Source organism: Pimephales promelas, chromosome 1, assembly GCF_988280905.1.
Source record: "Pimephales promelas chromosome 1, fPimPro1.hap1.1, whole genome shotgun sequence".
In the NCBI taxonomy this organism is placed as follows: Eukaryota; Metazoa; Chordata; class Actinopteri; order Cypriniformes; family Leuciscidae; genus Pimephales; species Pimephales promelas.
In genome coordinates, this window is record NC_142769.1 from 21,047,381 (window position 1) to 21,061,744 (window position 14,364).

The 14,364-nt window shown below is 40.4% G+C and overlaps 1 protein-coding gene across 2 annotated transcripts in view; it reads right to left on the reverse strand.

Moving 5' to 3' along the window:
* Window positions 1–14,364, reverse strand: part of col4a6 (collagen, type IV, alpha 6) — a 121,830-nt gene that overhangs the window by 29,797 nt on the left and 77,669 nt on the right. For both annotated transcript variants that reach the window (XM_039668816.2, XM_089128742.1), the window contains exons 5-11: window positions 11,477–11,611; window positions 10,898–10,942; window positions 10,700–10,816; window positions 10,309–10,368; window positions 3,617–3,694; window positions 2,941–2,976; window positions 2,604–2,645 (exon numbers count right to left, since the gene is read on the reverse strand). In XM_039668816.2, the coding sequence (XP_039524750.2) occupies window positions 2,604–2,645; window positions 2,941–2,976; window positions 3,617–3,694; window positions 10,309–10,368; window positions 10,700–10,816; window positions 10,898–10,942; window positions 11,477–11,611 (513 nt within the window). The remainder of the gene's footprint in view (window positions 1–2,603; window positions 2,646–2,940; window positions 2,977–3,616; window positions 3,695–10,308; window positions 10,369–10,699; window positions 10,817–10,897; window positions 10,943–11,476; window positions 11,612–14,364) is intronic.

The window sequence follows — 14,364 nt, forward strand, 5'->3', positions numbered from 1 at the left end:
CCCTAAAAGAGAAAGACTGTAAATATGTAGTGTATATTTGCTAGATGTGAACTTTATTTTTCCTTTCAAAGCCTAATCTAGCACTCAGGGTGCCAACACTACACAAACTAAAAGTATCAAAACTATAAAAAAATATATTATTAAATTTATTTGCATTTACATTTTTTCTGGAAAACCAGTTAAAGAAAGGGAATGATAAGAAAAAGATATCTTTTTTTACAGAGAATAGACAGGAAAGCAAGATAGGAAAATGACAGAAATGAAAAGTGAGAGAAGGAGGACTAAGGGCTCCTTTTATTATAGTTACTGCTACAAATGCATGCAAATTATTGGTGCTTTAAATAACTCCTTTATTTATTATTTTATTTCATTGATCTATTCGACAATTTCAATTGATTGCAGAACTAACTGGTCCTTGTTTTCTCATGTTCTGTGGGTTAAGTGTCCCAACCAAAGGAAACAAAGGCACACAGAAGATTGGAGCAGGTGATTCCAGCACCAGAACAGATCACTCAAAAAAAAAGGAAAATTGAATAGCAGCTCAGAGATTTCAAGTAATATATGAAAATACTCTTACATTGACTACAAGTTACGAAGAAACTGCTGGTACTGTTCTTTAACCTCTGCAATCTGTGAATTGCCATTCAAAAGTAAAGGTAAACTTTGTAGTGTTGCCATGCTTATTAGTAAGATTCAACTGTGTTTTCCACATTGAACATAGCAAAGGGATATTTACTATGGCTTTTACTATGTGTAGTGAGTGTTGAGATGAGTGGAAACATACTGAAGTTGGGTTAAAACATGAATGAAACAAGACAGGCATGCTGGCAGTACAGAACTATTTGGAAAAGAGGGAAGACAAGAAAATCTAGAGGCAGATGATAAGAATGAAAGAGTGATCCATTGAGTTATTTTGCAAAAGACAAAAGCAGTATAATCGTTTAATGTCCAATCCAAAAGACAGAAAGAACTTCTTAGCTAGCTTGTTATTAACCAGTTCCCGAGCGGACTAAAATTATATTTGAACTAAATGTTACACTATAAACATTCTCTGAGTGTGCCAGTCTAGTTACGGAGAGTGGTGTCTTATTGTACAGATTTGTGGGAAAACATTTAGTACTTGAATGTATGGATTGTAAGACCCCATGAAATCAAAATGATAGTTTTTGGGGTTTTATTCTGTGTCTGTTAGCTTTCAGGGCATCTTCAGTTGCAGAATCTGTGAAAATGTTAATAATTTTAACAAAAATAAGAGGGATCATATAAAATGCATGTTATTTTTCATTTAGTACTGTCCTCCTGAATAATATATTTTACATAAAAGATGTTTACATATTGTCCACAAGAGAAAAAAAAATAGCTGAATTAAAAACATGTACTCCCTTCAGAAGCATCAGTGAATATTTAAACCTTTTTTAAATAGTTACGTTTGAGTCCCTCAATTGTCCTCTGTGCGAATAGATGAATCTCAAAATCATACAGTCACTGCTGGAAATGGTTCAAATATGCATAAGATGCTGGAAAACTGAAGAATTTGTAGGACCTGAAGGATTTTTCTCAAGAACATTGGGCAGTATGTAAACTTTTGAATGGAATCATTTTTTATGAATTCAGCTATTCCTTTTGTCTTGTGGATTATATGTAAACATATTAATAAAATGTCATTCAGGACAGTACTAAATAAAAAAATAACATGGATTTTGTATGATTTTGTGTGATGATATTTTACAGATTCTGCAAACTTTTGAGCACGACTGTATGCTTGTGTACCACTAAATGTTGACGAATTTTCACATTTAAAAAATATAAGCATTTAGCTTTACAGTCTTTCTTTTCCAAGAAAGAGAGCTAAGATATTGATGAATTATCTTACACTACACAGACTCTCAAGTACAGCCAGCAAGTACAACATTATGGTTATTGACTGTGAAATAATTAAACCCACATTACCATTTAAATAACAAGGCTGCAAGCCATTCGATATGATCTGTTTCGATATAATATGTCATCACAAGACACAAACCTGTGGTCATAAAGCCAGTTTTGGGGGCGTCTTTAATGTCAGAGACACTCAGAGAAGTGTTTGTTTATGGTGTTGTTAGGCCAATTAACCACCAAAAAAGTCATATTAGCATAAAAGCATTCAAACAAACATTAACAAACACACAGGACTCAGCTAGAGAGATCTAAATCTAAAATACATCTTAAAGGGATCCTCCACCCAAAAAGGAAAATTCTGTCATCATTTACTCACCCTCAAGTTGTTGCAAACCTGTATGAGTTTCTTTCTTCTGTTGAACACAAAGGAAGACAAAAAAAAAATACTATGGAAGTCAATGGTGCCAAAGTTCCAATCATTCTTCAAAATATCTTCCTTTGTGTTCAACAGAAGAAAGAAACTCATACAGGTTTGCAAAAACTTGAGGGTGAGTAAATGATTCATTCATTTTTGGCTGGAGTATCCCTTTAAGTGTTCATGGAACAAATATGTTGACAGTATTGGATGTAATTAGCACCTGAACCTAATGATGCTAATGGAGAAAACTAAAAGCAATTGTGTGTGGAAAACTGCTTAGTTGTTGGCTAGTTGATGAAACACATACCTTTTCTCCTGGCTCCCCTTTGTATCCTTGACCTCGACTTCCCTGTAGAATAAGCAGAGACATTCAGCAAAATTTATGTACGGTTATTTTAGCAATTACGGAGTCATAGGTCACTTTCACTAAATAAAATGTGTTGATACTTACAACTTAAATCAGACAACTATAAAGCTATGTTATGATTGCATTGTTTACTTTAATTCCGAGGCAAGTTCTCAAAATTACATAAATGTTTGCACACTGTCCCCTGTCTGACAGGAGGATAAAGTGTTAAAGATGATAGGATCATATATCATAAAACATGCAATTTCAAAATTGTCCATTAGACATCTGAACTTACTGGAGGTCCAGGAGGACCAGGTGGACCAGGTAGACCCTGTGGAGGTGGAGGGAGGCAACGGTGAAATTACAGTCTTTATACAATAGGTAGGTATGTACATAGTGCACGATCGATCGATCGATCGATCGATCGATCGATCGATCGATCGATCGATAGATAGATCTGAGATAGATAGATAGATAGATAGATAGATAGATAGATAGATAGATAGATAGATAGATAGATAGATAGATAGATAGATAGATAGATAGATAGATAGATAGATAGATAGATAGATAGATAGATAGATAGATAGATAGATAGATAGATAGATAGATAGATAGATAGATAGATAGATAGATAGATAGATAGATAGATAGATAGATAGATAGATAGATAGATAGATAGATAGATAGATAGATAGATAGATAGATAGATAGATAGATAGATAGATAGATAGATAGATAGATAGATAGATAGATAGATAGATAGATAGATAGATAGATAGATAGATAGATAGATAGATAGATAGATAGATAGATAGATAGATAGATAGATAGATAGATAGATAGATAGATAGATAGATAGATAGATAGATAGATAGATAGATAGATAGATAGATAGATAGATAGATAGATAGATAGATAGATAGATAGATAGATAGATAGATAGATAGATAGATAGATGTAATACATACAGGATATCCATCTGGACCTTGGGGACCCATTGGACCTGCAAGTCCTGCTGGACCTGGAGGGCCGTCGGTGAAAAATTGCTAAGGATTTTAGAAAAATTTGTAGTTACAAAAAGGCAACATTTGGTTTTTAGTCAAAATCAGCTATACTCAAAGTTTTCTGAAGCCATGTGATATCTTTGTGTGACAAACAGTCATAAGGCTATTCACAGATAATCTTCACCTAGTATGTATGCCATTACTTACAGTACTACAACCAGATCAATGATTCAGTTAAACATGAGAAGTGGATTGGTCTGAATCATTAATGAATCATTCAAACAGCTTTGTGAACTGGATCAACTGATTCATTGAAAATATTCAATCGCTCATGAATTGGACTTAGCTTCTGTTCTCATAAACACGTCATAAAGAGCTACAACGGATGTCAAGATTTTCAGTAAAAAATGACATTTTAAAATGAATATAATCTCAGCTATAAATCTGCTCTACAGAAGACTGTACTGTCATTATTCACCTCAAATCAGTTCAATGGTGATTCTATTAAGCTTGATAACAGTGTAAATGTAGCAAAGGTCATTAATTATGATCAAATTATAATCAATTTCAACAATAAGGCAGTTCAACTAAAGGTGATGGTGTCATTATGCAACTCAATTCAGAGCAGCTCAATGCAGCTCAATTCAATTCATTTAGCTCAATCACTGTCAATGTTGCAAAGTTCATAAATTTTAAAATGACTTTAAAAAACGTTTTTGTTTTCTCATCAATCTATTGGATGAGAATAGTGTAAGTTCAGAAAGATTGATAATATTTTCTGAACATTAATGGTCTCTTTACACATTAGAAGGGTTAAAAGGGTCTCTTTAATGCTAGTTTTATGTGTTTTTTGTTTTGTTTTTTGAAGTATGAAAACTCCAGTCCTCATTCATTAAAGGTACACTATGTGTCACGGTGCGGGTTCAGGCAGAAGAACAGGCGGAGATCAGAATCTCGATAAGAGACATTTAATTCCAGAAACAGGCAGGAAGACGGGATATACAACGCAACATTCAACATTGACCGACAAGGACAGAATGAAACAGAGGAAACTAAATACACAGAGGAATCAGGGTTGATTGGGGTGAACACAGGTGAAAATGATCATGACAGGACGAGGAACAGGTGGCTGATTGGGGAAGTGAGTCCGGGAGAGGAACAAAAGGATCCGGGGAAGTGTGGTGCAGATGACGGGACCAAACAGGTGAGGACGACAGACTGTGACATTACTCCCCCCTCCCGGAAGGCGTGGCCTCACGCCATAACATCAATGGGGAGGGGGGGGGGGCACCCTGGAGGCTGTGGAGGGCGTCGTCAGGAGGAGACAGCCCCCCAGGGCGGAGCAGGATGAGGGCGAGGCCAGGGCGGAGCAGACTGAGGGCGTGGCCAGGGCGGAGCAGGCTGAGGGCGTCCCCAGGGCGGAGCAGGCTGAGGGCTTCCCCAGGGCAAAGCAGGCTGAGGGCGTGGCCAGGGCGGAGCAGGCTGAGGGCGAGACCAGGGCGGAGCAGGCTGAGGGTGAGACCAGGGCGGAGCAGGCTGAGGGCTTCCCCAGGGCAAAGCAGGCTGAGGGCGTGGCCAGGGCGGAGCAGGCTGAGGGCGAGACCAGGGCGGAGCAGGCTGAGGGTGAGACCAGGGCGGAGCAGGCTGAGGGCGAGACCAGGGCGGAGCATGATGAGGGCGAGACCAGGGCGGAGCAGCTGGAGGGAGGACCCCTGGTGGAGCCGATGGTAGTGGGGCTGACAACACCAGGGGGCCGACTGACAGGGGTGGAGCGGATGGGAGAGGAGACCAGGGTGTAGCTGAGGGACAGACGACGATGGGTGCTGAGGAGGGACCGAGGGAGCAAGGGGACACCGCAGGCTCAGGTGACAGAAGTGACGACAGGGGCACAGAGGGACACGGTGAGGCCAGAGGGAGTGAGGGCTGACGGGTGACTGGAGGGAGTGAGAAGTCCGACAGAACCGGGGGGGTGACCTGACGGTGCGGAGCAAAGGGAAGGAAGTCCAAAGGTGAAGGGAGGATGACGAGGGAACGAAGGGAGTCCGGAGGGTCGAGGGAGCCTGGTCGAGCTGGTGGACTGAGGGGCCATGGAGGAGCTGAGGGAGGTAGGAGCCACGGGGGAGCTGATGGGACAGAGGGCCGAGGAAGTGTCTCAGAGGAGGAGGTGTGAAGCGAAGACCGGGGATCCAAGGACCAGGCTGGGTCAGGGGAGCTGGAGGGCAGGAGAGCAGAGGGAGGACAGATGAGAGGAGGCGGGAGAGGGAGGCTGGGTGGGATCCTGGTCTCGGGCTCTGGCTGGACGGTCTCGGGCTCTGGCTCTGGCTGGACGGTCTCGGGCTCTGGCTGGACGGTCTCGGGCTCTGGCTCTGGCTGGACGGTCTCGGGCTCTGGCTCTGGCTGGACGGTCTCGGGCTCTGGCTCTGGCTGGACGGTCTCGGGCTCTGGCTCTGGCTGGACGGTCTCGGGCTCTGGCTCTGGCTGGACGGTCTCGGGCTCTGGCTCTGGCTGGACGGTCTCGGGCTCTGGCTGGACGGTCTCGGGCTCTGGCTGGACGGTCTCGGGCTCTGGCTCTGGCTGGACGGTCTCGGGCTCTGGCTCTGGCTGGACGGTCTCGGGCTCTGGCTCTGGCTGGACGGTCTCGGGCTCTGGCTCTGGCTGGACGGTCTCGGGCTCTGGCTCTGGCTGGACGGTCTCGGGCTCTGGCTCTGGCTGGACGGTCTCGGGCTCTGGCTGGATGGGGCTGGACGGAACCAGCGAAGAGATCTCGGGCTCGGCGAGGCTGGGCGGAACCAGCGGAGAGGAGAGCTCGAGCTTTGGAGGGGTGCTGGTGACTTCCTCCACCGTGAATGGAGACTCACAGCACACCAGCACCCACGCCACACAGGCGGCGAAATCATCTGGACCGTTCCCTGGGAGGCGTGCCCGGGACCGCTCGCTGAGGCTGGCGATGTAGAACTCACTCAGCGAGTGGTCAGAATAGTGAGTGAGGCACGCCAACTCCAGAAAATCCCTAGTATGGGATTCCAGGGAACGGTCTTCCTGATCAAGGCAGAGCAGAGCCACTGCGGGAATGTCCATTTTTCTTCTTCTTTTTTTTCTTTTTGGGTCGGTCAATCTGTCACGGTGCGGGTTCAGGCAGAAGAACAGGCGGAGATCAGAATCTCGATAAGAGACATTTAATTCCAGAAACAGGCAGGAAGACGGGATATACAACGCAACATTCAACATTGACCGACAAGGACAGAATGAAACAGAGGAAACTAAATACACAGAGGAATCAGGGTTGATTGGGGTGAACACAGGTGAAAATGATCATGACAGGACGAGGAACAGGTGGCTGATTGGGGAAGTGAGTCCGGGAGAGGAACAAAAGGATCCGGGGAAGTGTGGTGCAGATGACGGGACCAAACAGGTGAGGACGACAGACTGTGACACTATGATGTACACTGAGGTATATAACTTTTTTTTGTTGTATTAACACAATTACTCAATGCTTAATCAATACTTCTTCCAAAACATGTTTTTGTCTTAACCTGATTCAGTATGCTTATTATAAGTGTTTATATTTTAAACCTGACAGGGTGGTTTTCAGAGGAAATAAAGTACATTCATCACTCGCCAATGGGTGTCTCGACATAACCATAAATAGAAAAAAGAGCAAGACAGAGCTCCCAATAAAACGAGAATTAACATTGGCTTGGCTTTTTTGAAATATTTGAAATCATGTAAAAGCAACACAGAGATGGTGCTTTTATTTATAACTCCACAGGTGAGTAAGTACAACCCCATTTCCAGAAAAGTTGGGACATTTTGTAAAATGCAATACAATTCACAATCTGTGATTTGTTAATTCTCTTGAACCATTTTTAACTGACAAAAGTACAAAGAAAAGTTTTCCCCGGTTTAACTGACCAACATAATTGTATTTTGATATTGATGGCTGCAACACACTACAAAAAAGTTGGAATCAGAGGCAAAGTAAAAGTGAAAAGATTATAAAGGTTACATTATCCAACTCTTTTGAAACAGTCCACAATGAGTAGGTGAATTGGTAATAGGTGTGAGGGTATCATGTTTGGGTGAAAAATTAGTTTCTCAGTCTTTGCAAGCAAAGATGGATCAGTCTGTGTCACAATGTACTGCATTCCCCACAATCCTTGTCTACGCTCATCACTATTCAATGCACTCAGCTGTTCCCCATCATGGTAGTCATGTTCTGTGTGTATATATACCCTGTGCCTGTTTAGTGTTTGTTACGGAGTCGTTTGCTGTGTACGAAATCTCCACTCAAACCACTACTCCCTACCCCCAATGTAGGGGGGGAGTAGAGCACACTACTCAGACACTACTCGATCTTCTTTTGGTGCCGTTGATTACATCATCTGTCAAGCTGGTGCCGAGCCGGCTCTGGGTTAAATAGATTTTTTTTAAATAAATACATTACATTATATTGAGTTTATCTCTCCAAAATTTAAAAACTAAAAGTAATTTCTGTCCGTTTCTGTTATAATGCGCTACTCCACACATGATTATAACTTATTTTTACGATCAGCGCAAAGCATGATGGTATGTAGGGCTTGGGTTAGTGACCATCGGTTGTACACTACTTTTCAAAATGCATTCTGGAATACATTGAGTGGAGTTTATAGGGTATAATAATCATCACTATACATTCGGACAGCACTACAAAATGGCGAGCTCACTATATAGTTCACTACATAATGAGTAGTGGGTGATTTCGGACACAGCTGTTGTTATTTGTTACACCACTTCTGAGTTCTTGCCTGTTCTTGTTTCGTTTCTTGTTACTTGATATAGATTTTGACCCTTCCCTGGACTGGTTTATGATTACGGACACACATTAAACTGCTTTTGGATCTATCCCTGTTTCATGTGTGTGTCTGTGTTGGGCATAGCAGGAGACCACCGTTGGATGTGCATGACCTTTGAACTCTACAACGGCATTGCATGAGAAACCATCATGCTATGCTACTCTGTTAAATACAGCCACTTGTGCTCAGGAGTACTTTATAAAACCATTTTCACTGAACACAGTCTGACGCTGCATCAAAAAATTGTATTTGATTCTCTTTTACACAGGGAGAAAGCTATACATCAGTTCTATGTGGAGATGCAGACGAGTTCTCTGGCCCGAGCTCATCTCAGATGGTCTAGAAGTGTGTGCAGTGGTCCGATGATGAGTCAGTGTTTCACATTGTTTTTGGGAAAAAAAGACTATGGGTTCTCAGCCCCAAAGACGAAAGGGACCATCCAGATTTTCATCTGTCCTAGTATGGGGTGCATCAGTGCAAGCGGCATGGGTGACTTGCATTTGTGTGAAGGTAAAGGTACTGGCATGGAGGCATATTATATTTGAGCCAGTTCTCATCCTTTGGCGTCATATAGGTGACGCCATATGACATTTTGTCGAAATACTAAGCGCATGGCATCCTTTAGCGTAAATATGAGACGCAGACCCTACCCCAGACCGAAACCTACCCATAACAGTGCGTGTTATATTGACGCTAAAGCGTGCCATGGATTGTATATTTGGATTGTACAGAGACATAAACTGCCATCAAGATGACATCTTTCCTGGGAAGCAAGATAATGCCAGGTCTTATTCTGCACGTGCTACAACTGAGTGGTTTCTAGACACTACACCACAGAGGGCATGTGCCTGCCTGTTTACTGCAGTCCAGAAATGTCTCTTATGGAAAATGTATGACCCATCATGAAAAGCAGAATCAGGCAATGATGACCACAGACTGTTGAGCGGCTGTCTTGTATCAGACAAGATTGGGAAAATATTCCACTAGTAAAACTGCAACAATTAGTATCCTCAATTCCTAAATGATTAAATTTGTAATTAAAAGGAAAAGTAATGAAACAGTGGTAAACATGTCTCTGTCCCAACTTTTGTAAAGTTTGTTGCAGCCATCAAAATCAAAACTTGTTTATATTAACAAAATAAAATTAAGTTGGTCAGTGAAAACATTGGAAATATTTTCTTTGTACATTTGTCGAGAGAATTAACAAATCACAGATTCTTCTACTGTATATGTGGTTGTATTTTTATCTGTTAACAGATAAACTGCCACGTGCAGCTCTCTTAAAGAGTTCATTGTAAAAAAATTATCTAATGTAAAGGGTCATACATTCAAAAAGGCTCACACAGAGCTGAAGCACAACAAAAACAATATTCCTCTACAACATGTATGCAGTTTAACCACAAGAGGGTCACAAGTTACATAGAGTACCTTTAAACACGTTGGTGAGTAAATAATGATTTAGATTCATCAGAACTACACCTCTTTTTAACACAGCTCTCAAAAATCAGTGATCAATACCCATATCAGCCCATCTTTTTAATAAAACATCAGAAAAAGGTGTTAACCTTCTTACATGCGCTACACACACCTGAGACGATTCAAAACCCTCAGGTAATATAAAAGATGCATGAGGTGTTGAAAATGACGAAGGGATTTTCCCAGACAGATCTGCATTCCACATCCAGATTTACAGGGAACTCACAACACATATTATTAACAAGAATGTCAGTAAATGCCACATGTGGATGTGTATATGAGTGTGTACACATAAAATGTTGCCATGTGTGATTTGCTTGAGTTTCATGAAGAATGATAGTAACTTACTGGTCTTGGAATAGTTATATAATACGGTTCTCCTTTTTGACCTTTTTGACCAGCGTATCCCTATAATCAAGTGTAAAAAAAACACACATGTAAATATGAAAACTATAGATCTTAAAACTATAGATTTTTTCTATATTTTTAAAAATATATGTATATATATTGTTATAGACAAACAATCAATGATGACATCATTTTCACAGCTATTAAATAGAATAAAAAACAAGTATTACACTAATAGGCAACAGAGCATGCAACTTGAGTCAAAAATTTTTTATAGACACTGGAGTTAGCACTTGATAAGGTGATTTAGTAAGTGAAACTGCTGTATATATTTGATGCTCACTCCCTAACCCTAAACTTCTTGAAATGCACATAAAGCCCATCAACTTACAGGAACTCCAGGATTACCAGGAAAACCATCACGGGCTCTGTCACCTGTGTCCCCTCGTGTACCGTTACAGCCGTCGAGACCTGGGGGTCCCTGGGGCCCCAGTTGACCAGGGTGTCCCTGTACAGCATGGTAAAAACAGCTTAGTCAACCATTTTCAGAGAAAGGTGAAATTATGGTGGACAAGAACTGTATACTCACAGGAACACCATCATTTCCAGAAAACCCAGGAACACCCATTGGGCCCTGTCAAAAAATAAATAAAAGACAAAAAAAAAATGCATTTTGAGACCTGCGGTACCCGATTTGCAGGGTGGGACAAGATTTGATGGGTGAGTGCGGGTTACGGGAGAATATGATTTGCAGGATTCCCGCAAAATAATAATATCTAAAGATAAAATACCTAAAAACAAATAAATGTCATTCATCTATTGCACAAAAGAGCCAAAGTTTTAGGTGTGTAAGCTTGCCTAATTATTCCATAACTACTGGTCTAGGATCAGATTTGTCTGTAATAATGACACATTGGCGAAACATTTGGCAAGCGATCCAGCGCGTGTTTGTGTTTGCACTCTGGAGAGCATCAAAGGTTTCTGTTTTCAACGTGTTTTTGCTTAGCAAATCAAAAACATATCTTGATTTCTTGAACTCAATGGCCAATCAGAGTAAAGTTAAAAGATCTGTATTTTGTACCACCACGTGCACTACAGATTTTTGCACAGCAGAAACGGATATCTGTTATAAATTATAATCCCTCTACATATGCCAAAGTATTCTGACCTTATCTCCATTTAGTCCAGGCGGCCCTTTGCGTCCTACATGGCCCTTTTCTCCTTTGGGCCCAACTGGCCCCGGGCCCCCAATGAAACCCTCAGGACCACTGATGCCCAGGTTCCCATGTTCCCCCGGTCGCCCCTAGATGGAGACAAAAATGGATATAGCAGTTACAAATACAGATGCCTCCTTAAAATGTATTGCTATGTTGTATTCATCATTTGTAAGTCGCTTTGGATGAAAGTGTTTGCTAGATGAATACATGAAAATGTAGCATTATGTTTGTACATAAGGGAATAAACAAACAAAAAAACTACAATTATATCAAGTTGTTACTTTAACTATGCACTTTTTATGGCAGAAAAGCATCAGTAGCATTTCATTATTGTGTGTCTTAGTAGAATAGTTTTATTATCAATATATAATAAAATGACTTGTAATTACCACTAGTAATACTCACTGCTGACCAAATGGTGGCGACACAATCCAGCATTTTAACTCAATGCAGCTGGTCTCTCTTCATAGAGTACATAATATCTTTTGCTAGAAGTATTTAGGGCATTGCTTATAAAGGGCAAGTAAGAAATGAGTAAGTCGAAAAGGAGCAAGTTTATCTGATATCGGCCCCTTAAATGCAGCACAAAGGCGCTTTCGGAGAAGAGCCCAGCTGTGATTGCAGGTACACATCCCAAGTGCAGACTCAATCAGACCCCCATTCTGAAATATTCACACATAAAACTTAACTGAAGATGAGCATATGCATGGTCGAGCTAGCTCTATATCAGATAAAGCTGCAATTTCTAAGATATTTATATCTAAAAAGTAAAAGAGCTATGGCACAGTGGTTAGTTCACATGATATGAAGAGTCTGCAGGATTGTCTCCGTCATGTACAGTATCATATCCTGATTCTGGTCCTCGCTACCTCCTTTACCTTCCTGTTTCATCTACACTGTCCAGTCCCGTAAAGGTAAAAATGATTCTTGCTGAATAATAAATGTAATGGTGACCCATTAGGTGATTGAACAGCTGCGCATAAGCCCTTTAATTGATGTTTCCAGATTTTACTCTGTAGTTAAACTAGTTTCATAGCATGAAGGAAGATGAGGACAAAGGAGAGCTCACTTACTGTATGCATCAATCCTCTAAATTGTATCTGTATCTCTTACTATTCTACAGTACAATGCATGATTAATTTAGGTCAATGTTAGATCTGTGAAGAATGTTGAGTGTAAATGTTTCTGTGCAAAATACATTACTGTAGCAATAAGTTTGTGAAGCGTGTTGTCAAATGGCCATGGGAAATCGCATGTCTTGAAAGCAAACACTTCAAACAAACCTTAAATTCAAAACACAATGTCTAAATATAATGCAACTGCTGGTGTGAGAAGCAGTTTTTTTGTTTTGTTGCTGGAACTAGAGTATCAAGATGTTGCTCACCACATCATACAAAATTACAAACAAACAAAAAACAAGATCTGAGATATGCCATTTTAACAGGTTAACAGCTTTAGGGGTGTATGCATGCATGTGCCATTACAGGGTGTGTTTTTTTTTTTTTTTTTCAACGAACTTTCAAAGAATTATAGAGCATTAGTGTGGAAAAATACAGAACAAGATAATAGAAAGTATAATGTTTCAAAGCAACTAGTTTTGTAGAAAGTTTCTTTTTAAACACTTTAATGTGGTTTCATATTATCCTTCAAGCTATTCCTCTAAACAGTGATGGAGGGGGAAGGAAGGAATGTGTCACTTCTTGCCCACAATAGCCATCAGAGGCTTAACATTTTATCTGAGGCTAAACCAGACCACCAGTCGTGGATTGAGACAACCAAAAATTAAACAAAATCTATGTGCAGTTGAGCAATATAATAGAGTCTCTCGCCAAACATTGAATGCCATCTGTCTGGTGAAAAGAATTTAGGTAAAGCCCACATATTTTCAGCCGAAAACGAAAAAATATGTTTAAATATGGAGCAATGTTTCTTAACTAGGCAGCTGGGCCCGCAGCAAACGATGACTTCAAATAATATACATTTATTAATCTGAATATATTTAAACAAAAAATCAAACTCTAATCGAAATTAAAATGCCAAAAAGAACAAAATTAAGATAAAATCAAATCATATCAATAACTGCTAATATCTGTTGTTTTTATTCAAAACTACACCGATTTAAAAACTTTTGGAATCACAAAGTGAATCTTGGTTAATTATTGAATCTGCCCTTTTGGTTGCATTGAGCCACCACCCAAAATACTCCAGAACTAAACCATGTTGCATATTAATGTGCTAATAATTATTCAGTATATCTTTGCAACTATGCAGTAATACCCTGGTAACCATCCACAACACCAGCCTAGCACATTGTGTCCAATCCTTCTCCATGGAGGTGTTTAGCTCTCGGTTTAAAGGGATAGTTCACCCAAAAAATATCCCATTATTTGTTGACCCTCAAATCATAGGTGTATATGACATTCTGCTTTCAAACGTATATAATCAGATATTTAAAAACCAGAAGCTAGTTATTTTACTTTATAAAGTTTTAAATATGGATATTTTTCTTACACAAACTCATTGCTTCACTTCAGAAGGCCTTTATTAACCCCCCGGAGCCGTGTGTAGTTCGAATATGACGGATAGATTCACTTTTATGGACTTCAAAACAGAAACAGCAATTCAGTGCCATTATAAAGCTTGTAAGAGCCAGGTCAAGAAGGTCATATACACCTAGGATGACTTGAGGGTGAGTAAATCATGGGCTAATTTACATTTTTGGGTGAACTATCCCTTTAAGCTGCAGTCACGCTAAACTTTGAGCACACAAATGTATCGCATACCTGTGAATGAAAGTAAATGGAATGAAAAGTGAAGCGTCACTGTCCTTTTAGAAATT